Genomic DNA, 26,291 nt, shown 5'->3' on the forward strand with positions numbered 1-26,291 from the left:
ATGATGTACAGGGGCAAGTCACTACTAATTTGAGGTAGAGAGAATATATTTTAAATTAACTAAATTAAAAATATGATTAAAAATTGCAGTCCGGTATTTTGACGATGTCATAATAAATAATTACTCGTTTTAAAGGCAGAAATATATTTTTTTAAATAAGAATAATGCAAAATTTAAGAGAAAGTGCTGCACTGTAAATCGAAATTTTGCAAACGATAATTCTGTGTTTCGTAATTAATTAATAATACAATAATTAAAAAAAATAATATAAAAATTTAAAATAATCTTACATTTTAGGTATTTATTTTTTTTCCCAAAAATTCAACTATTTTTTCAGTCTTAAATTACAAAATAAGGCAACATGATACACAAATTCACAACTGTTAAAAAAGAAAAGAACTAGTTAAAAAGGACTAGTTAAAAAGTTATTCTTAGAAAACAAATTTTATACATTAAAAAAAAAAAATAAAATAACTTTATAAAAGATCGAACGATCTTTTTTGAAAATATTTTTCTATTTTTTTCCAACGTCTTTGGCACTCTTCGTAAGTTAAATGATGCTTTACGTTTTCCTTCTCTGGGTATAGTCTATCGATTTACTTAGAAAAATTCTATTTGTCTGCATGTTTGTAAATACATAAACGTCACTTAAATAAGAAGAATATATATTTAAAAAAAAAAGAAGCGAATAAATTTTCGATCAATAAATTTGAGTCATTTTCTAGGAAGCAATGAAGATTCATTTCGAACTTAACGGTTTGTTTATCTAATGTGTTCCTAAGTAACTCTCTATTATCTCAAAGGAGTTGTTATTTTGCAAACATGCGAATGTACAAGGAGAGTGTCTAACGACGCCAACTTTGTATTCACTTGCTTTTTTTCCCCCTTCTTTCCTCTAATAGAAAGAGCTGTCAAGATCAGAAATGCATTAAACAAGTTAAGAATTTGTTTACGACTTCAGTTTCGTTTATAAATGAATAAAAATGACTTAATTTGTAATTAAGTGATCGTAAGATATAATTATTAATTAATGAAATAACTTACATTTAATTAATTAAAAGTGAGTATTTTTTAAAATAAATTAATCATGTAATTAATCCATAATAATTTAATCATTTTTGTATAATCGCGTGTTTTTATTTTTAAGTTTCTGATTAAAAATTTCTCAGTTGATAAATACTTTTCTTTTTTTTTTTCCTTTTTTAATTCATTAAGATTCTTCTTTATAATTATGTTCCTATATTCTTAATCCTTTCCAAAAAATCTTTGCTGATGACCTTTTTATGATCCCTTCCATAAAATTTTTCCATAAATCTCTACTTTATCTTTCCCTTATCGTAATTCTTCGCTGAGATTCGTTCTTGAACTTTGCCTGAAAATAACGATCTACTGATGTTTTCCTTTTAAAATTTTCTTTAAAAAATCTTTAAAATGTTTAATAATTTTATATTAAATTCTGTTAATTTTTTTTTTTATAAAAGAAAAATTTCGATTGTTCGAAATGAATTTGTCGAGTGATGCTGAGGAGATCGGATGCTTCAGACATAAAACATCTTTTCTTTTCTTTATCCTCCTCATCCCTTTTGGACTTATGCATTAAAAATAAAAACTTCCATATGATGCGTAATATTTCAAACGTGACATTTCATCTTTTGTTTCAATTATGAAACAGACCTGGCCCATCATTTCAGACAGATCTCATCTTTTCTAATTTTGTTCAAACGTCATCGGAGCACTTCATAGACGTCTCATTTTGTGACTTTACTCGGGTGAATGGCCTCCGGATGTTGGAGATATAACTTAAAAATTGTTTATTCTACTTAAATTAATCTATTGAAACGAATATAAACTCGTCTAACTTTTAGTTTACCCGTTTAAATAGTTAAAATGTTTAGTAAATTAGCAGGATTTTATAAAAATTTATTAAGAAAGTTTGCATATTTTTTTTTATCTACGTTCTGAAACTTGGAACGTTCGGATACACATATTTTGGAAACTCGTTAGAATTTACGATCTCTTTTTAAGAGTTCATATCGGAAATATTTTCATCTTCAATAACCTCAAAAATTCATATCCTGTGCCCAATTCTCGAAGGGAGCAATAAAAGGTTATTTTACAGTCACAATACATAGCAGGATAAACAATCATTTATCAAGAAAAAAAAGTGCGCACATGACGGATAGTAATAACTCTCCGGAGTATAAGTGATTTATGACAATTTCGCTTTTACTGCAAAAGTTTTAACGTTAAAATATCAAACTTATGCAGAGGAGAAGAGTACAGGAGATCTTTTAAAGATTTTTCTGCTCAACTTTGCGTTGCTTATCGTATTTAGCTTTGCAGAAACTTAACATTTTCAGCAAAAATATATATCCTCTACAAAGCGAAATAAGTTTTAAGTTATCAAAATTGAAAAGTTTTATCTACGTCAGAACAATTTATAACGCCATTCTGAACAAACATCTCTATAATTTTCTAAATAGTTTTCAATTATATATTAGCATTCGTGCGTGAAACGGTTTCTGGACAAGCGACTTTATTAATTTTATTCGTTTTTGAATTTAATTTTTATTATTCAAATGAGAAAATTTCGATTTTAAACATTGCGTTGCGGTTAGAGACGTTCACGCACAAGAATTTCAAAATAAAATAAAAGTTTTTTTTTCCAAACCAAATCGGTTTCCCTCTTGTAATAAATCCCATTGTAGCAAAGAAAAATATTGTATTTACTGTAATTGATACGAGGTACTATTACTAAATCAAGTCGCTTTGCAGCAACGTCGACACAATGAATCATGACTAGTAGCGCGGTTCTGTCACACTGCAACGTGACTTTACACGTTTAATAATGCGTGACCCAAAGCTGTATGAATCTTCCGTTCTTCTGTCATCCGGGCCAATTCCACGCGTGGAAAGCAAAAGAATTGTGAACTGAATAAGTTGAGAAACAGTTGAGGAATTTTTATGTCGCTGGCATATATCTGGGTTCAAAGTCCGAACAAATTCTTTGTCTTCCATGTAGGAGACGTTCAATTGGTTCTCACTTCCTATCCGTTATCATCTACCAACCTCAGCTGTTGATTCGCTCTTTCTGACTTAAGGGCCTATATTTCTCTTCCATGCTGAATACTAACACCGTCTTTCCTCTTTTAAAAATGGAATTTCCTGTCTATCCTTCGAGGGGGAGAAAATAACTAAATTTAAAATTAAAACTTCAGTAATTTATTTTAGCTTGTAACACGTTTACAGCTCTAATTATTCTGTAAAAATTAAATAATTTATGGTTTTTAATTCTAAATATTGATGTTTATTCTGTAAATCCAAACTTTTGTAAATATTAAATTATGTTATACGCACAAGAAATGTTCTAAGGGTGTATTTTACTTGATGTATTCTATCGAGATCGTCAACCTTTTTGATCTTTTCAACCGAGCTTGGCACATGTTTCGTGTTTAGGAGGTTGAAAGCGGTAGAACGTGATGTTGACCATACTGCTCCCTCGCGACTCACAACCTGTCAAAAAATAACATATTAATAACAAAAATGATTTTTTTCTTTCTAAAAAAAATTATAACGAGATGTTTACGAGCTTTCATGATATCATATTAACGGCACTGCATCGCTTTGTACAGGATGCACAATACATCTTTTTTTTTTCCATGTAAAGATTATAAAAAGTTCTGGTTTTTTCTCGTATGTATCTTATTAAACACTTATAGATTTAGGTTAACACTTTTTATACTTTAACTGATTCATTTTATATAAAAAATTTAGTCATTCATCGCATCTAATGCTCTAGAAGTGTGTTCCTGACCAATAGATCTAAAATCCCTTTGGGAAATAGTGAATTGCATTTGGGAAATGGGCAAATGTGACGTCTTCCAGTACATTAAAAGGGAGCTACTATCTTAAAAAGAGGCCAGAAATACTACCGTAAAATATATAAACAATACATATTCATTAAACTATAAATCCTAACTTTATCTGTTGTTTTTTGAACGAATTCGACATAATTTAAGCATTTCTTAAGCGAAAGAACCAAGAAGAGTAAGTGTAAAAATTTTTAAATAAGGTTTTGTACCTGTTAAATATAATAGCTACTTATAAATAAGTATTAAAATATAGTATAAAATAAATACGTTGTAACTAAGTTTAACTTCGCAATAACACGGTAAAATAAGAATAAAGTGTTGCAAAATAGCTGCAGAATAAAAGTTCAGATGGTTGTGTTTGCGGAGAGAAAAAATTGAGAATTTGTAGAGGTATAAAAAGATAGGGAAACGCTTATGACATATCCGAAATAACTACTCGAAAACGTAAAATAATCCTTTTGGATAGGAATCTACTATTTGTACATTATTCGAAGACAGTAAAATCATTGTACGACCCGAGAGCCCAATCCAGCTTTCACCTCTTGGGAACGAGCGAGACAATCTAGTTGTTTGCCTCTTATGGCCAAACGCGAGGCATAAGAGAGAAGGCACAAAGAACGTAATGCCATCAACACTATAGAAAACTCCGAATCCATTCTCGGCACTACCTAGTCGTAAATTGACCGTCAATACTGAAGTGGAAACCACTAGACACAACAGGAAAGAAAACAGAGGATGGAATTTCAATTGTTCCCGTACTTGATCGACGTTCTTAGTTTTGTTGTGAAAAGCATAACAAACCAAGTAGCTGTAAAGAATGAAGTTCTTCTTACAAAATACTGTTAGTGAGTTCAATTCGTGCTTAGCATTTTTTTTTTCTTTACTCCGATCTCTTTGTAAAGACTTTTTCTTAGTTGGAAAGAATGAACAAGTAGATTTTTATTTCGCCAGTTTGATTCTCGACTGAATTTTGATAACCATTTCTATACGTTTGATCGAATTCTGTTTCGGTTATCTAATTTACCGTATATATATAATTTTTTTTTATAACACTCCCTTCATCTTTCTAACTATTCGAAATCCTGTTACAGGTAGAACATTGTGCATAGAAATGGGCAAAAGAATATCATTCTTGTGAAGATTATAGCGTTACTTCTTGTTGGTTATAGAATTTACATGAAAAGAAACTTCAGTAACGAGTTAAACTGTCATAGGAAATTACATATAAAGCAATTCCAAAAGGAAATTGTGTTAGGAATTTTGTAGTCGAGTAATCACTTATATTCGGTTAAAATTAGAAGAGAGAATAAAGACGTTGAGAGAACAATTTCCAATGGAGTAGATTGTGGTAAAATTTCCTTTCCAAGATAAATCTGTGGTTCACTTTTACTAGCGAAATGTTTTGACGTTGGCAGTATTCAAGTACTCAGCAAGTAATTACATCTGTCAATAACAGCTTGGTAGATGAAGGCTGGTCACTTATTCAACAGACTGGCTTTATTGCAAATTCCAATTGCGTGGATGGATGAAACGAATGAAAATTGCCAAGAAAGAAAACTTTACATAATTATATCGAGTCGGGAATGATGCTAATTATCGATTTAACTTTTTTAAGATCGAAAAAATAGCGATTTCTGCACTCAGCCAACAGCTAAAATGTAGAAAGGATATGACCCGATTTAGAAAAAAAAAAGAGAATAATTCAATTAGCTTAAGAAATTCTACTTTAAAACTTATTTCAAAATCGAAATATTTAGTTAAAGTATTAAAAATAGCAGTTTGGGTTTTTCTAATTTAGAATAAATATCGATGCGGGAAGTCTTTCTGAAGAAGCAATGTAAAGCAGTTTAGCTTTACTAAGGAGTAATGTCTGCACGTTGTATTGATTGGTTGTGTCACGTAGCAAAATCCCGTAGGAGTGCTCGGTAATTCACTCATGTTGGGTTGACTGCAGTGATTGTATTACATTTACTGACCAAAATGATTTCCACTAGAAAAAAAATTGATCAGAGATTTGACCGAACATTATACCTGGCTCCCTGAAGGATAATTACTCCCCTTCAGATAAGCTAGGCCAATGTTATTAATTTTAAAATATTAAACTATATCTCTGTTAAAGTTTATTAACGATCAAAAATTAATGCAGTGTGAATTATTGAAATGCACATAAAAGAGCTAATTCCTCGTTTACAACGTGTTGTTCCATCTTTCAGGAGCTTGATAATTATCGGTCTAAACGCCTCAACAGCACCAAGATCACCATTCACCATGTTTAAGACTTTATCTGGTTAATTTCTACTTTAATCCTCATTGTATAAAACGCTATTTTAACTTGCTTTTCTACAAATGATTCTTACGAATCTCTGCGAAAAGAGAAGCTTATTTATTTACGACTACTTTAATAATTAGGAAGCAAGACGAAACGTGGTTACTTACTAGTGACTTGGATATGAGATATTAAATTACTTAAAATTATTTGGTATCATCAAGATTTTAAGTTAATGTCAATATTTATCGAATCTTTTCTTTACCGTAACAATTCTATCTTCTAATATTCTGGAAGTTATATGGATAATGAAGTAATTTAATGAGAATTGTTTACATTAATTACCGGTTGTTTATTTAAAATAGAATGCAATTAAGTCTTATTATAATCATCATTAGCCAGATACATAAATTACAAATTAATAGAGGATTCTTGTTTTAGTAGGAATTAACATCTCGCTTATATTTTTCCTATTCTGAATCATTCGATAATTAAGGATTTTTTTTCACGGAAATTTGGTGCCGAAGAAGCAACTAGCGTGGGAAAAGCCACCTGAATTGATTGACGGTTCCATTGTTATGAGAATCTTTTATTTCTTTTTTAGAACATGATAAAAAAACTGCAGTTAATAATATAGAACGATATTTTATCCTTTAGTTAGGTTCTTGTTTGTAACTAAGAATTGGTGTGGAAAGAAAAAGTTCCTCGACTTAACAAATTGCTTTTCTTAACACTGCTAAAAGAATCGAAAGAAATCTTTCTTCTTCTTTTTTTATTTTTTTACCCCCTCCTTTCGTCATTCTGCAGACATCAACCGTTTCGCCAAATGATCCGTTAGTTCTATCATTAAGCTTAAGGTTGTACTGCACGTTAGCAGGATTAAGTCCTTGAATGGCTTTGAATCCCCGAACTGTGTTCACAGTTAGATGATGTCCTGATTACTTGAATCATAAGTCTCTGGAAATCCACGGTTAGACCAGTCAACAATCGATTTGCATCGTGGCTAAACTGTGATCGATGGTCTATCTCCATGCGGATACTTTACAAACACCCATTAGTATCTTTAATGGGAGGTGAAGCTCAACTGGATGCTTTTCTTCTCCGAAATCATTAAGTAAAAGTTTTCTCTCCCGATAATTATAATTCGCCCCTCTGGCCAATACCAATATATTCGAATTAAAAATAAAAATTTTCTATAGAATAATAAGGGCACGGATCAAACTCGTATTCGATATTAAATACGTTGGAGAAAAATATTGAAATTTGTGGAATTTTCCTGTTCGAAATTGTATTTATAAGTTTACCGAAAATGCAAAAGATGATTGGCAGCTATCACGACCAGAAGTTTAACATTTTCTACCACAAGTCGGTTCTCACTTGACTGTATAATAGAACTCGGGATAAGAAGTAGATTCACTAGGTTTATCAGAAAATTTCGTTTTGTACCGAGTATGGCTTCCTGACCGATAAACTCGCAGGAGGCCTACAGACAATTTATCATAGTTTGACAGCAGTCAGATAAACTGGGACCTCTTGCTGCAACAACGCTACTCTGCCCACTTTCCTAATCTTCTTCCACTCTGTGAATCTTCGTATGGTAATAATGGGATTAAAACTACAAATATTCTAGGGTGGATTTTCCATGAAATCTGCACAGAGAAGATAACTGTCAACATTTTACCCTCGTCTATCGTCTAAAATGTCGGGATTTTCATTTACAACGATTTAACAAAATGCCCAATTAAACCCTACACGCGACTTATGAAATTACAACGGGCGAAACGGGCGAACAGATTCAGGAAAAAACAAACTCTTCTAAAATGAATTGAAAAATAAATCTAGATCGTAGAAATGCTATTCATTACCCGATATCGATCATATATTAAGTGCTTTACTGCAGAGTTTTCATGCAATGGAACGTACATTTTATCTATTTTAGGTAAATATTAGTTTCTCCAATGTAGTGAAAACTAAAAATAAGATGAAAGAGCCTTCTAAGAAAGACAGACTGCTGTCAGGATGTCACATGGCTGACAAAAGAAGGAAAGTGTTAAATCTACTTCGCTGAAATATTTTTTCTCAATTTTTTTACGTGAGAAAAATTGCCTCGTTTTTGAAGGTTATGCCATCGATCTGTTTACGACAGTCTTCTAAGGAATAGGACGATTAGAGATAAGTTCTTATACTATTCTGAAGTTAGAAATCTGTCCTGTGACCGTTTTGGCAATGAACAGATTCAGAAAAAAAGAAAGAAGAAAATGTCGAATGCCGAAAAGATTTTATTTTTTATTTTTAAACTTCTGATCTGTTTTCCATAGTTAATTTCTCACCAACTTTTGGCATATGCTTATCTACAGCGTGTGATGAAGTTCTGGAAGAGATTAAAGTACAGGATTTCACTCGTTTCCTTTAAACAAAAACTAAATTCACTTAACACGGTTTCCTTTTCAGCTATAATCTGTATTTATAGCTATAAAAGGCACTTAAGGTTATAAAATTCGGCATTAACCGCATCATTAGCATAGTTTGAAAGAATTTGTGCCTTGTCTTCACGCAATCTTTCGAATGGAAGGGATACCCGCGTTGTCAGTCGAGTTTTCTAATCAGGATTAGGATTATAGATAACACTATTAATTATCTCCAAGCTGGTACAACTATAAAATGTCAAAATTAACAAGATGAAACAAACGCAATTGTTCTAATGGAAATTTAAGTTGATAGAATATTTCTAGCAAAATAATAAAATTATTCTCCGAGTAATCTATTTACTCAACATATTTCTTATAATTTATAAAGTATATGAGACTAAGATAAATTATAGTCGTGTTGTTGTTTGTAAATTGCAACGTATATCACAAGCTTATAACGTTATTCTTACTAAGAACAGTGTACTAAGCTTTATTAATTCCCTTATCTCATTAACTATATTCTAACTCATACAATACTTTGGACGTCTAATTTGTTCTATTCACAGAATAAAAATATTAGCGGATTGTATAAATTGAATTTCTTAATATTCTATGCTGTATATTTAAATCATTCTCTGTTTTATCGAGTTATATTTTACAGGCTCCATAAGTCAAACGTGTGAGATTTTCTATACCCTTTTTGTTTTCAGAAGTGTCATGAATTATATATATTCGTGATCAGTCAGAAGTATATCCCTTATCTGTAGTAAAATGATACAAAAGATCAGTAATTGTAGAGAAATACAACGTCATACATTTATATTTCATCCGTAGAAATGCGATAGGAAAGATATGCCATGTAGATGACCACGTTCTCAATTCTAGGCTTTATTTTATGGATTTTGTCTTATTGAGCCACTTTGCCATTCAGAAAACTCTTTGAAAAGAAGATATTTACAATTTTTGAACGAAAATCTCCTTATAAATAATGCAAAATATCATTAGAAAGCTTGGGTTTCGCCATCAGATTTGTATATACGTTTCTAAACCATTTTATACATTAATTTTTTAACAAACAGCGCGTATATTTACACTACGAATAAAGTAAAAAGAGCGTTTCTTTTTCCTTTAAATTTATATTTAAGAAAAAAAAGAGGGAATTCAGTAGTTGCTCTTCTCCATTAAGTCGAAAGAAGTAAGTTAAGAATGTCTCATTTTCAAAATAAGCAATTAGTGGATAAGATTCTTGGACCAAAACGAGTAATTTCAAGATTTCATATTTCTCTTATTAAATTAAGAAATAAACTTTTTCAAAACTGTCTTAATAAAAAAAAATATATATTAATGTAATAAAAATTATTTATTGTGCCGAAAAGATGTTTCGCATTTTGGAAAGGAAGGAAAGAAGAAGAAAGAATAAATTAAATTTTTTATGCACTTAAATGGATTAATATTCCATTTAAAAATGAAAAATTTTAAATAAAATTAATTCAGAACAGGTTTTGTTTTTATTAATCTTCATTCTGGCTTGAATATCATTTCACCAAGAAATCTTATAAATATTGTAATTGTTTATATAGGATATTGTAATTCTCTTGATTACTTGGGTAGCGTGATTTGAATCTTATTTTTGATTAATTTTATTTTTTTAAAAAAATTTAAATTTCTTAAATATAAATCAAGATTCTGAACTCTGCCGAATGCGTAGTGTTAATTATAAATTTACTCATTAATGTATTTTTCGCGTATCAAAATTATCATCGAGTCAATCGAACTCAAACTTTATGCAACTTTAATTGATATTAATGCGTAAAATTGATCATAAAAGAAAATTATATGCTGTTAAAGACTGACCGTAGATCAAAATTTGAGATAAAATTGATGAAATGTGGAGCAAAATTTGAGAAAAAAAATTGATGAAATGTGGAGCAAAATTTGAGAAAAAAATTGATGAAATGTGGAGCAAAATTTGAGAAAAAAAATTGATGAAATATGGAGCAAAATTTGAGAAAAAAATTGATGAAATGTGGAGCAAAATTCGAGAAAAAGTAACTGATTAATTGAGCAAATTTGAGTGAAACTTGTAGAATTAAGTGTTATGAAACAAAATTTGAGCAAAATAAATTGAGTGATCATAAAACTAGATATATATTTCTTGACTAAAGAGCAAAATCTGAATTTCAAATTATGTAATTAAACGTTTAGAAGAGCTATTTTAGTTAATTCGATCAATTATCTTCATAAAAAATGAAAATTTATAAATAATTAAACTTATAAATATTTAAAACATATTTCAATTTATGAATTAATATATTTTTATATCATTGAGAAATCGATTTGAAGGATCAAATGCTGATATCGATTATTGAAAATCGGAGTAATCATCTCTTTCTGCCTTTATAACTTGATATTCGGATTATTTTTTTTTCATTTTATATATTAAAATTTCTAATTTTAATATATAATTTTCACAATAAATTATAAACATTTATTATTTGCATGAATGTTTTCATTTATATTTATACTTTAAATAATTTTACAATCTTTAATTAAACAAAACTCGACATTTTATTCCCTGTTTGTATAGAGTAAATAAAAATTTAATCCAGAAATTCAGCATAAAGTAACTTAAAATTTTATTTTTAAAAATAAAAAAAATACATAAAAAAAAGAAGATAGAAAATATGTAATTTACTAATTACTTCACATTAAAAACCACTCGAAGTTGAATCTGTTTTTATGACATTCTCCAGTTTTTGATATAATTACAGGAATAAAAATAAAGTTAATTTTGTCTTATAAATCTAATTAACATGATCGAGATCATATTTTGTATTTGAAATTTGTAAAAATTTTAATTACTATTAAATTTTTAATTGCAATTTTTCTTGTAAGAAGGGCGTATAATACATCATTTACGCTGGGTGACGAGAAGATCCTCTTACACGAAGATGCTGGAAACGATTAGAAAAGTTTGATAGATTTAGAGATAATCGTCATTGGAGATGAAAGCGGATCGATAAATATTTTCATTAAGGTTATTAATTAATTAATAGTTGCGAATGATTTTCCGGGATGCCGTGTTAACAATAAAGTTTACAGAAACAAACGAAAGAGAAGAGAGAAAAGCATCCATAACAATCGATAGGAACCACGATAATTTATCAATGTGATCGTTCGATATTTTTCCGGTTTTGAGAAGAGAACAAATTGAATTTGTGATTTAGACTTTTCTTGTTGTAACTTTCCATTTAAAAGGACAAAACGGCTTAATTATTTTTAATTAAATGCAGGAAATGCTAATTTCCAAGACAGCTGCAAACCGAAAGCTTTCTAAAGCCGAAACATCAAAGTGGTATTTGGTGATACAACCCGATACAGAATTCAATCTATTTTACCAAAATTTGATTTGGAATTCCTCTTAAACTAATAAAACCTTTTGGAATCTCGACTGACGAAACTCTTCCACTAATTCCTTTTACATTAGAATATTTCATTTTGCGGTTTATTCTTAGATTTAATTAATAAACACGATCATTTTAATTGACTTTCTGGGAAGAAGAATTAGCTTCTCTTCACTTCCAGCTAAATATTATTGCTATTTCTAAGACCTTTTGCTATTGTTGTCTATAGTTATTATCTGCTTTTGTTGTTGTATAAGCGTCAAGAAAAACATTCAATTACATCTGGAATGTAACACATTCCAACTTATTCCACAATGGACATTTTTCTGTGAAGCGCTCCTTTTTTTCTTGTTTATTTCCTTTTTTTCCCTTCCCCCTTTCCTCTTCTCTCTCTTCAAATATTTTATACGGGAACACACATTTTTACACCGATCGATAATATAATATCTGGGTCATCTGATAAACTTATTATACACATTTTTTTTTCTTACGAATATAAATAAATTGTAACTGGCGACTTACACGCTATAAACACACACTCTCTCTTAATAACTGTAGCAACAAATAAATTGCTTTCGGTATAAAATTTTGCTTGAGGATGTTAATCGGTTGAGAAGAAAATTTGTTGCTTTTCTGTTTATTTATTTTTCTGTTTAGCTTCGAGCTATCAAACTTTGCTGAACGTTTCAGTTTTGCAAGAGGGAGGAAGTACATTTGGGAAAAATGAAGCTATCGAATGGGAGTATTTTTACACAATTAAATTAATTTGGAATATCGGAAAGGGAATCTCTCTTTACTTTACCAGAGACAATAGAAACGACTAACAATGGATAAAATTCAATTTCAGGCAAACACTTTTGAAATTTGTTAAAAGGACAATGAAAAATTTGGTTCCGTTTGAAGAATTTAAACTTCGTTTACAAAATCGTTTTAATTTATTTCATTTTTTTTTATTTCTTAAATTTCTAGACGTAGATTTGAAACAAACGAATTAAAACTTTGGTTTGGAGATAAGTTTATTTCCATTTTCGTTAGTGGAGTCGCGTTGGTGGGTCTGACGTCGATGCTTTTGTTGGTTTCTTGATCGAAATATGACCCCCAAGGGACAAGAAGGGTATTGTGTTGACAGCCGAAGAGGAAATTAATTATTTCCACAGACACATTTGTCATTGACACAAAAACAGTCATTCGATATTTCCGTAACAATCCCAACTTAATTGTCGAAGACCATGATGATGATGGCACTTTTGGCGTCGATAATACAGTATGCCATAACATTACTCCCACGGTCGACTAACGCCATCTGGGGTAAGAAAATTGTATTAAATGGAATCAAAAAGTCCAAATCCATCCGATTTTCTGTCATTTGAATAAGTAACGAGCCGCGTATCAACGCGAATTAAAGCCTTAAAAAAATCAAGAAAGGGTCGAGATTCGATTGATTAATCTAATATTGGAAGAAGTAATCATCGGTTAATTACAGGATGTAATTGATTGAAGGTAATTTACTTGAAGTTGTTTGTAAATCGACTGCAGATAATGTAAACCCACCTAATAGTAGTAATTAAAAGGGCACTTAATAAGAGTAATAATAAATGTAACCTATTCTGACCCCGAATAGTTTAATTAGTTAATTTAGCCATTTATAACGGAAAAAATTCTATAATTTACTTAAAAGATTAACCTTTTTAAATAGAAGATTATCAATACATATTACTCCTCTTTATCTCATTAGCTTCTGTTTTTTTTTCCTTCCTATTTTTTCAGTAAGAGTTAAGGAAAGTTATTAAAAAATTTGATCAGGAATTATCCGTAAGTAAAACCCGGTTTTAATAGAATAAAATATATAAACTTTTAAAAAATGGAATGGAAATTATATTATATAAAGGAACACCAATTTAGCGTTTTATAAAGTGTATCTGTAAATCAGTGCGTGGTGGAGTGAAAGTGCTTCTTAATCAATAGATGATGACAGTCACAGGTGTTCGGCTCATTAAATAGAGCTTAGACGAAGCTAGCATCGTTTTAGAGACCGAAAAGAAGTAGAAAAAAAAGAAATAAAGTAAAAAGAGACGACGACATTTTGTCACAATCTTGTTAAGTTTGTAAGACGAAATGGAGAAGGTACAGGTTACAGTCTTTTACACGTTATTTTGTATTCAGAAACGTCTCAGAAGATCCTATTTGATGTAATTTACTTATCAACACGTGTTGTTCTTATCCACATCTAATACAATAAACCATTTAAAATTTATATTACGAAATTTCCTTCCAGAAAATTAAGTATCAGCGATGCTTATCTTCATGAAATATTAACTTATACAGGTATATATTTTTTCTACGTCTTGTTTTCTATACTTTATGGATATTTTCGTACCGTTATATGGCTTTATCTACTGGCTAACTGTAGATATAAAGTCCATGTTATATTGTAAACAGAATTCTCCGAAAGGATTTTTTTTTTATAAATACTAACCTCGTGTGTATTGAATTAATTTACTTTCTCCCCAAAAAAGATATCTACCGGTTTCTAATAGTTGTATAACATTACGATATTGGAAGAGGAATTTATCTTTTTTCGTTAGAATTTCGAACAAAATCGAGTGTCGACTATAATTTAACATTTCGATGCTCTCTCTTTTGTTCTAAAGAAAAAAGAGATAAGAAATTCGGGTTATTTTTTTAAAGAAAGTTTTCAACGTTTCGGAATAAAAATGGCAGCAATAATAATATTTAGTAATATTTTTATTGACAAACGATTGCAGTACGTTCTCAATATACAGCGAGAATGGTTTTATTTCCAATTTATCATCAAGTAATCTTCTGTAGGAGACACGACATCGTAAAATTCCTCTGCAATTCCCAAACAAAAGATCTTCCAAGAAATAAAAATAGATAAGTTTTTTAAAGTTCCTCGACTCAAACCAGATGTCAAGTTTTCAAATTTTACAGAATGTTTCAATTTTCAATTTTATTTTTATTTATTTATTCTCCCTTTCACCAATCGATTTGTACATAACTCTAGTTAGATTATTATTACTCTATCTTAATCCGTAAATCTTAAATTGATGCTCCTAAATTTCACTCCACGGTTCTAAATTCCGAAAACAAAGATTATTTTTATGGTTTAAAACTTATAAATAACCATTTATTTACGTAATAAATATAATTTTTCTCTTAAAATATCGTTTATGTCTTCTTATTCCGGAATATTCTTGAAATATTTTCCATATTTTGGCATTCCATTATTAGAAAAACTATTAGTTGGTCTTAATAAGATCTTCATTGTTCTAGAAGATGATTATGTTTCTAAAGTCGTCCGAGTATTTTGTTATTAAAGAACACAATATACAACGATTGTGAATAGAAGAAAGGACGTCTTTTATCACTCTCGTTTTATTCTTTAGTCGCCAAGTTTTGTTTGAATGATGTCAGGTGAAGAACTACGAGATGCATTTTAACTTTCTGATGACTCCGGAGTCAATGAACTCGGCTCTCAGAATTAAATTTTGTAGCTTTTTTTTCCTCTTTTCCGTATTTTTTAAATTTTCGTATACGATAATAAATTAAAAACCGCTATTTTTACTCGTTCTTTAACTCAAGTTCAGAAATTCAACATAATAGAATAATTGTATCGAAATGGCTAATTCGCAAAATTAATGGGTATTTTTTTTAAAGAATAATTGAATGAAAATGATAATATAATAATAATAATAATTATTTTTATTTAAATAAATTAAAATTTTTGACACGAATACTTGTGGATAAGTAATGGGATTCTTCCAAGAATGAGCGTAATACGGTGCACAAAAATGCGAACTTTTCATTAAAAAAAAAATGCCCATAACGCCATACTGACGTCTCATTTCTCATAAAAAAATAGGTATAGAGTGATGTGACGTCAGATCCATCGATGAGTAGTCCCACTTGGGGATAGAGCGTCACGACTGCTGTCACGTTCTGTCGTCATTCTCCCTCAGGCTAAACTTTTCAATAATATCTGTCCGAGTGATCAATGAGCTATCCCATTTCAAATCGTTGGTTAAAGTAAAAGCTCATTTCATCTCCTACATATAAGTACCGTTTCTCACGATCCGCTTGACAGATAATACGTGATATTCGTGCTCTCTCCAACTTCGCAGGAATGCCAAACTAAGGTTAAACTCTTAGCTCACCACTTGTATGATCTCAAAATGTCTTATTTATGTTTATAGTCATAGCCGGTTGCTGTTTGTTGTAGCATTTGAGTGTAACAAACAAGAGAAAAATTGATCAGATGAAAGTGAAAACAAGATCCGAACCGAATGTATAAACTAAAACACCATTTTCTTGGTCGAAATCTTAAAGTTTAACTGAGTAATTTCTGTTACCAAACAAATAACTCATACATTTAGAGTAGTTGTAACTAACAATTTGGTATTCATTACACGGATCTTACGAAGTGACTCTAAATTAACTCTCAAATATATTTCTGCGTAAGTAGCAAAAGTTGTCATATAATTTTATGCTCTAAACTCATCATACCTTATTAATTTACAGTAATTAAACTTACTTGGTGTGAAAATTGGGAATACTTCAAGAGCATTTAACTTTGACTTCCTTAACCTCACCTAAACAACAGCAAACTAGGAGTGCTCTCAGGTGAAACGATTATTTAAATTGCTCTGGTTAAGAGAGAAATCGCTTAAAATTTAATCGAAAGGTTAATAGGTAAATTCAAACTATTCACTACAATAATACTTTCTTCAAGAAACAAGTTTAAATCCTAAATAATGTCTGACAAAGATATCATTCAGAATACAAGATATAGTCCATACATTGACAGTTATAAATGTATATCTGGTAATCGGTAACGTTTAAGAAGTTAAATTATAAGCACATTGTAGAATAACTCTAAACACAAACAAGATATATCATCCGGTATCTCTTTCAATGATAACATTATTTATATCTGCTTGGATGACATCCACAATATATACTGTCACGGACGACACTTTAAATGCCATCTATCAGATGGGTTTATCTGTTAATCATCTGTCAGGTTGGCTTATCTGTCTCTGGCACGACAAAAAAATCTAATTCTGTTTATATTTGACGTGTAAATATAGATATTTTCTACGTTTAATGAAAACTTAACCGACAGTTAAATCCAATATTTATTTACTGATATTTATTTCTTATAAAGGATGGTACTAAATTTCAATTGGCGTAAGTCGAATTAAGTACTGTATATATTTATATAACCATTAATACAATTAAAATGAATTTCGTTACAACAGAAGCATCTATATAACACTTCCTTAACAGAAGAGCGATTTTTGTTTAGTTACGACTTACGTACACCTCGATATAACGTATTATTTTGCGTATAATGTAAATAAACTTCGTCGTTATAACGACTATCCCCAGATGTTTTAACAATATTAAGCGCTTTAAAGGAAGGAAAAAAAAAATATTTACGAAAAGGATAATTATAATTTTCTGTTCCGTTTTACATAATATATATATATTTTTTTTATTTTCTGTTAAATGTGAACGCATCTCTCCAGCCATAAATTTGATGAAAATCAAATTTGGTCGAGTTAAAAGCGCAGTCGTTACAACTGCAATCAATCATACTTAGGAGTTCGCGGCTTGGTTATCCGGATAACCAGGCTGCCATTCCGAACATTTTATATTTATTTATTATTTAAAAACATTTTCTTTTTTTTAAAAATAAAAATTTAGAATATTTAGTCCAACTTTCTGCTATTTTTGATCAAAAAACTTTTAAACTCGAATAAAACTTTAAAGCTAATCAATGCGTAATGTTTGATTTATGATATTTATTCGATAGAAAACTATACACTAGCAAAACGTTAAATCGATGGCTTTGCGTGTTAAACGTAAATAACTTTATAAGCGGTTGTTTATTAATTTACTCTATATTAAAAGTTTGATTTGATCAATTTTTTAAACGTATACGGTAAAAAAAATAATGTAATATCTCAGTTATTAATGCATAGTTCCTGAGGTTGATTTTACTTGTTTTACTCTTAAAAGAAAGGAAAAAAAAATATTGGCCAGATTTAAAACAATTTATTATATTTTATTATTAAGATATTATTTTAATATAAACGAAACATTAATTTATCAAAAATAGAATAATTTAACCATTTTCATTCCAGCGTACTCGAAGCTTGGGATAATTAATCTCCGAATAAATTTTAATTATTTCTTAAAACTAGAAGATTAAGCTATTTTATCACGGAAATTATCATGGGAAATTTTAATATTAACAACATTATAATTATATTAACTAATTTATTCTTAAGCAGAATTTCTCTTAACAGCAATCATAATAGTTGATGGTAAAAGAAAAAAATATGGAGGAAGCATCCTGAAGGAAGAAGTTTTTGCTTCATTCAGGAGGATTTTCTTGCAGTATTTTAAAAGAGGAATAACAATATTTCAAAAGCAATCGGTTATTTGTTTAAGGAACGGTAGCTTTACCACTCCGAAATGTTATACAATTACCAATTCCATCTGAATATTCGGTCGTGGGAAATGATTCCGGTTTATTTTATTGGTTCAGCATTATTTCCTAGAGCAGTGTCACAAAAATAGGATCAGCAATATAGTAATAAATTTCTCTACAGAAGCATTACTTCCCTCTGGTGACATCATCTCGGTTAAACATCCAACGAATATTTGAATGGTCCAACTGGATGTGCCCAACACAGATAAAATCGAGTTGCAGAAAAAGCGCAAATGCAATGAAAGCTCCAAATGTCCAATTTCGTTACGATATCGGGTTGTATCGACGAAAAAAATAAAAAAGAAATTGTGGAATTTTGCTTATATAATTTTTTTTCTTCCCTTCTCCTCCTACTTTTTATGTTATTTACCGAATCAAATCCAATTTTCTATCGATACGAAAATTTGTCCATTAAACCTAAAGGAAGTTGACATTTTTAAGGTGGAAATATAGTTCTATATAAAATAGAAATCCTTTACCGATTTTTTCCACTTTAACATTAATATGTTTAAAGTAGCGTGGTTGGAAATTGAAGGCAATTTTCGTCCGTGGAAATATTTGCCAATAAATTGAATCGAACCTTTAAAACGGTATTCCTTCGCCCTTCCCTACATTTAATAACTCGATAATAAGAAATCGATTTTATGTTAACAACAAAGACAAACCGAATTTCTCCTCTTAGCCTTTATAAATAACGGCCAGAGATGGTCCTCCGACCGATTTAACACGGTTAGAAAACGACATAACGGGATTTTTGACGGCGGCCATGATTGTCCTTTTCTTGTAGTTGAATAATCTTTACATTAGGTGGCTCACCCCCAGATTTTTTCGCATTTAATCGCAGTTTTTCTCTTCCACTTTTTTTGTCTACTCGTTCCCACGGTACAGTTTTTCTTAATTAGGTGATTTCCGGTAGGCGGGTGTGCAGAATCCTTCCATTTTCTATCGAAAGAAGAGCACTTAGCTCGGTGCATCTATCTGCCGCTTCCGGCCGAATAGGTTTTATTTTACAGCTGTCAACGAACAGTATGGTGATGGATGTACTCCGGTACTGCTTTTCTTTATTTCTTCCCCTTCTGCGTCTTGTATTCGGAAATGACGTCACTTACCGAGACGAGCCAAACCGGAAATGACGACATTCGCCCCGACGTTTCGAGTGGCCGGATTTAGTTTGGCCAGTTCCGAACACGACTCTTTCATTCCTAATGTATTCTCCCCTGCTAAAAGCATCTACTTGTTCGTTTGGGTTTTATGGAGCCAGTTGCTCCTTCCAAGTGGCAACTCGAATTTATTGTCTGAACTAAAGAATATGAGAAGCGAGTTAAAAAAAAGAAAGGAAAAAAAATGAAAGGAGAAAGAACACGGGCAATTGAAGAACTGATCGAGTGTTGCCAAGCGATGCTTGTGATCGTTGCAGGTGATGAGGAAAGTGTCTGTGTCACTCTCACTTTAAAGATTACAAAAGATTTCTTTTATTCTTTGTCAACCTTTGTTTGACAACTTCCCCTTTCATTTTCCACTTACTATAAGTTTGATTTTCAATATATTTCCTGTTTTCGTCTGGGAATTTTAACTCGCTGACACTTAAAACAATGGAAAGAATTTCTATAGCACAGAGAAGCATCAATATATCTAATATTTGACAATCTGTAGCCAATTCTGTCAACCTACTTTTTTCATTTTTATCGTACGTGATTGATTTTAAACAAATAAAACATTTCTATAGTATGCTAGAGATGTTATGCTTACATAACAATGCCTTATATATTTATATAACGGTATACGGAAAGAATGTATTTAACATTTTCGTGGATCAAAGATAAATTGAGTCGGAAAATCGGAAATGGGACTCGGTTTCTTCTGTTGAATATTTCCAGAGAATATATCTGCTTTAGTAGAAAATCTACCACAGACGATCTTTCTTTGTATGGTTTTTGTTAGAATTTCTTGCTATCCTTACCGACAATGTTTACCCTATATCTACTCTATTGTTAAAGCATCCTTTGATCATTCGTCTACCACATGCTTGTATCCACAGTAATGCTATTCCATTATTCTGACGATTTTACTGATCTCCTCAATATACGAAACGTAATAGGATTTTTACTGTTATTTGATAATAGAAATTGAATTAATGTTTTTATTCAAATCTATCTTTTATAGCCTTAATTTTAATGCTGTACTCTATTTATTTACATAACATTATATTTTGAGATATTAATCTTTCATTTTTTATTTGAACAAAAATCTTTGATGTATTTGAAGGAGCCGCGAGTTTTGTTGGTTGGTAAATAGTTTTTATAACTGATAAAAAGAAATGTCTGGTTCTTTTAACTAAGAAAAAATTACAAATATCTCTTTAAATAAACTCACAAAATTTAAATATTTCTAGAAAAATGTTTAAACGACAAAATCTTTCTCTTTCTATCACAAACATTATTCAAGAAATAAACACAGCAATAGACAATTACTGGTTGGAATGCCAAAGATACCTATAAAATAGGAGAAAATTAGGTATTGCGCCCTAATTGCTTGCAATGTTATCACATGAATAGCAAAAATCCTATTAGTATGCTTTTTTAAATAATTCTCTTAATTTATACTTCTAATATTCGTTTAGAAGTCGATAGATTTAAAGTTTGCTTATTTAACAAAGGATCAATAAAATGTGATTTTAAGTTTAATGAAATTAAACTTTATGTATGCATTTCAGGAAACTTCGTTGGCATAGGCCAAGAGTATTAAGGACACTTTATAACACACTCCTTCGTTGTTATGGCCGAGTGTGGACGATTGTAATCATTCTCCTGGGAACGATTATAACGAGTTACAACTGTACCAAAAATAAATCATTGGCATTTCCCATTGAGTTCTATTCTTACAATTTCCGACACGACAAGAATCTAAATTACCAAAGTCTACTTGATTTTATTAATTATTTATAAGTATTTTAAGGTAACAACTTTCTATATGATGCAATATTTAATTTATAAAACTGCATGAATAATTCAGACTTTCGACTGAAACTATAAAACGGAAAAATCTGTCCATTATGGTAAGATGAGTTTAAATTAATATATTTTTTTAAAAATTGACTAGTGGGTGTGATCTAAAAAATTATAGGGTTATAAGTACTACTAATTAAATTAAACACTGAAAAAATATACTTCTAACATGAATTTTAAACATTTACTTTATAAAAATGGGCAAATTTTAACAATATCTTATCACATAATTTAACCACGAATTTGTCTCCCACTATCAAAAAATTTATCTTACCCTCTGGACATTCATTCAATGCTACAGCAAGACATTTGATTTTCTATCTGCTATATGATATGAACGTAAAACATTCCGGAAATTTATTCTTTAGGAAATTATCTTAATATAAAAAATAACAAAACTTATTTTATTGTGACATTGTCACAATGACGGGCTGAGATTTTTAATATATAAAATATTACAAATTATGTGAAGAAATAATTTCTTATATATTGAGATAATCTGTTCGTGTTGAGTCGAATTTTATCTTTTCAACGTGAAAATGAATTCTTAATAATTAATTATATATATAAAAAATCTTACTAATTACAGATATAATAATAATAATAATGAAGGTTTGATTCCATTGCGAATATAAAATGTTATTTGTCTCATTTAGAAGACGAATGATACTTAAAAAAGCCATTAATTATTAATGATTTTCAACAGAATCAGCAAAAACTATAAATGATTTCCGAAAAGTAATTGTTTCTTACTTTAACTATAATTCTTGATAATTTAAACACCAACGTTTATGAATCTTTTATGATTTAGTGGCTTATATGAAAATATTACAAATTAATGTTATATGTTATTGCAATTCATCATGAAATCCAGATATAATGTATCATTATTTGATTAAGTTTACGTAAAGTGATGTCTATCTCTTCCTCAGTATCAGTCGAAAAGTGGAACTTAGGTAATTTATATATTGGCAATTATATTTTATTGAAACGATTATATTAAGAATTATATTAAAATAATTTGTATAACATATTCTTTGCAAAAAAATATTTTATTTGATTTTATAGAATCATCATTGATTATCCATTCGTGATTATCTAGGAGCGTCGTTACTATTGAGACGATATATTGCTTTATATTTCACTAACAATGTCTTTTATTTTTGCTTGAAAGTAATTAATTATATCTTTTTTTTTAAATACAAAATTTAGTTATATAGATAATAATTTCTCATTATACATGTATGTATAAAAGTATTATTATTATTATTATCGCTTTTTAAAATATCTTTTAATTAATTATTTCTCAAAGCATGCAGATATATATCAGCATTCATAACTTTATAATGTTCTGATAAAACTATTATTCAAAATTTACATATTAATACAGAAATTTCGTTTATTAGAAAAAATATCAGCAATAAAATTTTAAATTAGAAAAAAAGTCTATATTAATCAGTGTATTGTATTAATTTAGTTTTAGTACAGAAATTTCGTTTATTAGAAAAAATATCAGCAATAAAATTTAAAATTAGAAAAAAAGTCTATATTAATCAGTGTATTGTATTAATTTAGTTTTAGTACATTGATGATGATACTGAAAATTCAATAAAAGGCATTATTGTTGTTGTTATTCTTCGTTATATTGAAAAAACACTACTTTGAATATCACCTCATCCTTCTTAGATGTATATTTATTTGATTTTATTGAGAAAGTTGAAAAAAAATTCACTAAATCTCATTATTATTCAATTAAATTATATGAAGATAAATGTACTGTATATTTCAAGTATTAAACCATGCAACATGTACAGTACTCAAAAGGCAGCACATGTTGTATTGTCTACCAACAAAATGACGTGAGGAAGTAGAGTTGAAGAGATTTTCGTTCAATATGGACGAAAAGAATTAAAAATTGTTATTATTATCTGTTGTGTTTCGTGACATTCTCTATTCAGAATGATTGAAGACGTCTAAACACGATTTATTTTTGAATCGGAGTTCAGATGATCGAAGAACAAAAACTGTTATCAATTCGTGAGAATATTGAACCAATAGAAATATGAAATAGGATACACGAAAGATGTAAATCAAACGATAAATCAATTCTTAAAAGATTACTTCTTCATAAAAAAAGAAAACAGTTTAGTTTTTGAATCGATTTCGCATGTAAGACTTGACTCAAGTTTTTAAAATCGTTTAGTTTATTTTTGCTAATGATTATTAAGGCATGTTATTAACATAATATGCAAAGGTTGCCCCAAAACAACTTATTTAAAATTGGCACCGTTTGTACTTGCTAGAACTTTAGTAATTAAGTTGTGTGTGCAAATTATTAGATCTTAGACGGCCGAATGACTGAGGCCTTAAAAATAGCTCGTCGCCCTGGAAGAGTTTGAATCCCGGTCGGTTCGGAAAATTTCGTGCATGAGTAGAGTAAAATTATGAAGGGCCCATCCATCATCACCCATAGTCTCTAATGAGGTCCGACCAAATCCCTAACGGGCGTAATTTGGTTGGATTAAGTTGATGGGATAAGGCAAACAACACGAGAGAGATCTGCTGTGGAGATGTTTTACAGGAGGACTTCTTACGGGAAATTGGCTCCTATTTAGATGTTAGAGACGTGAAGAAAATCTGAAAAATTCACGCGGCCAGCCCGTTGTCAGGCATGAACCAAGAACCAACTAGTGATCAGTGATTATTATAACCCACCACTGCCGGCTGGATGGCCGAGCAATTAATTAAGGTGGCAGCCTACAGCTCTAGAGGTCCGGGATCGAATTCGGACTCTAAACGAATTCGGCAGCCTACAGCTCTAGAGGTCCGGGTCGAAAAACCTAGGAATTCTTCGGGAATAGTCGGTCTGGATATGTCGGACCTCATTCCTCACCACCGGCCATCCCAATGTTTGGCTTGCTAAAAAGACCCTCTTAGTGTCCACAGTATGAAGAACTAAAAAAAGTTTTTAGCTCCATTGACCTTTTTTTTTTTCAATCGGCATTAGGGAGCCATAATGGGCGTAAAAAAGGACCTCTTGTTTGCAGGGCAATCACAAATGAAAAAGTTTTAAAATTTGCATTCCTCTGCATAGTCTTGTTAACAATGGATTTGAAAAATGAACAACGATGCGATAAAACTTGTTTAAAGACAAGAATTCCCAATATAACAGTCACTGCGCAATATTGCAAATAAATATTGCACAGAATTGTGCGTTTTTTTTTAAATATTTTATCGTTCATCATGATAATGCTTACACGCATTCAGTTGTTGTCACAAAAGATTTTTATGAGAAAGATATTGCTTTGATATCTCAGCCTATTTAGAGCCACTACTTTAATCCATGTGAATTCTTCACTTTTTCCAACAATAAATTTAAAAAAGTAGGGAACAAGATTCAAGTTACAATCGGAAACTACTATAGCCCTATAGGGTTTCCGCAAACCGTTCTAGAATATATTTTTTGGTAAGTGCAGGATATTGGATCCACTACATTCGTAAAGGGAGTAAATTGAAAACAAATATTTGTCTGAGTGGCATTAAATGTAGGCTATTTATATTCTTTTATTAAATATACTATTGTTTTGGGAAACCTTTGTACTTTAAAACAATTTTGCTATAGAAATCTCTTTTGTGAAGTATTGCAAAATATAGATACAAAATAAAATTTCTTGCCCCTGTACATCGTACTTTCCTGTTAGTAATAGAGTCGTCCCGGTCGTCTATCTCCTTTCAGAGGAACTTTCGAATTGAAATAACGTAACTTCCGGATTGCATCAGAAGCTCGTATATAGTTAATCGGAGCCGCCTGCTCCCTAGCTTTGGTCTCGACTTTCATCTATCTAACTCCGTTCTGGAGATTAAGAAAGAACAGACAACGGACGACATAGGTCTACAATTTTTTCAAATTGCAGTCCAAATGATGATAATTTTGTATTTACGCTAAACAAAATCTGGTGTAATAATTTTATATTTATTAATTGGCAAATTCTTTTTCAGGTGACATTGAGAATTTTTCTAACAGAAACATGCTATCTGTCTTCCTGCTGGCACTACTATTTATACATCTCTGACAGTAAGTGATTTGTTTAAAAATTTTGAAAATTAGTTTTGCCCCTTATTTTAAATTTGTTTTATATCTTTTACAGTTTGCAACAAGTGGGATGAATGTTCCAGAATTTTTTCTAAAAATGTATAACAAAACCAAATTTTGAATACCAAAGACTACCAGCAAAAATAATCTTTTTGTAAATACTTTCAATTTAAAAATAACTGAAGAATGTTTTTTTAAATTATTTTATTTATATTTTAATATAAACCCATGTTATTCTTATTTAAATTGAAAATATGCAACAATTATTATTTATTAAACAACTTCAAAATTTCAATTATGCAAAATTTTGATTATTATTCTTGTATAAAAACAGAAGCTAATGAAGTAAGCTGTAGATTAATTTGCCTTGAAAAAATTTAATATAAATGAAAATAATAATATATTTAAATAACTATATTTTATATGAACAGTTATGCAAATTTATTTCATATATACAATTATAGACTATATATTATTAAGCCAAATAAAGTGTTAGTTAAAAATTTATTAGAAATGCAAATTACTGATATTTGTGTAGAAATTTGAGAATTTTTAAATTATTATTTGCATTAAAGATGTTTATAGTGCTGTAATATATTATATAAAAGGTATTTGATTGTAGAGATAATTTTTTTTTTAATAATATCTATAATATAAATCATTTGGTATTAACAAAGGTAAAAAAATAACTGAAAATATGGTCACGTCTCAATACAAAGTATTTTT

General features: G+C 29.9%; 1 protein-coding gene across 3 annotated transcripts in view; it reads left to right on the top strand.

The window, feature by feature from the left end:
- Positions 1–25,984, top strand: part of LOC111641434 — a 164,566-nt gene extending 138,582 nt beyond the window's left edge. For all 3 annotated transcript variants that reach the window (XM_023387603.1, XM_023387616.1, XM_023387611.1), the window contains exons 4-5: positions 25,472–25,547; positions 25,621–25,984. In XM_023387603.1, coding sequence (XP_023243371.1) covers positions 25,472–25,545 — 74 coding nt within the window. In that variant the 3' untranslated portion in view covers positions 25,546–25,547; positions 25,621–25,984. The remainder of the gene's footprint in view (positions 1–25,471; positions 25,548–25,620) is intronic.
- Positions 25,985–26,291: the final 307 nt, after the last annotated feature.

The sequence above is a fragment of the Centruroides sculpturatus genome, unplaced genomic scaffold (assembly GCF_000671375.1).
Source record: "Centruroides sculpturatus isolate CEXI.00-Female unplaced genomic scaffold, Cexi_2.0 scaffold196, whole genome shotgun sequence".
Lineage (NCBI taxonomy): Eukaryota > Metazoa > Arthropoda > Arachnida > Scorpiones > Buthidae > Centruroides > Centruroides sculpturatus.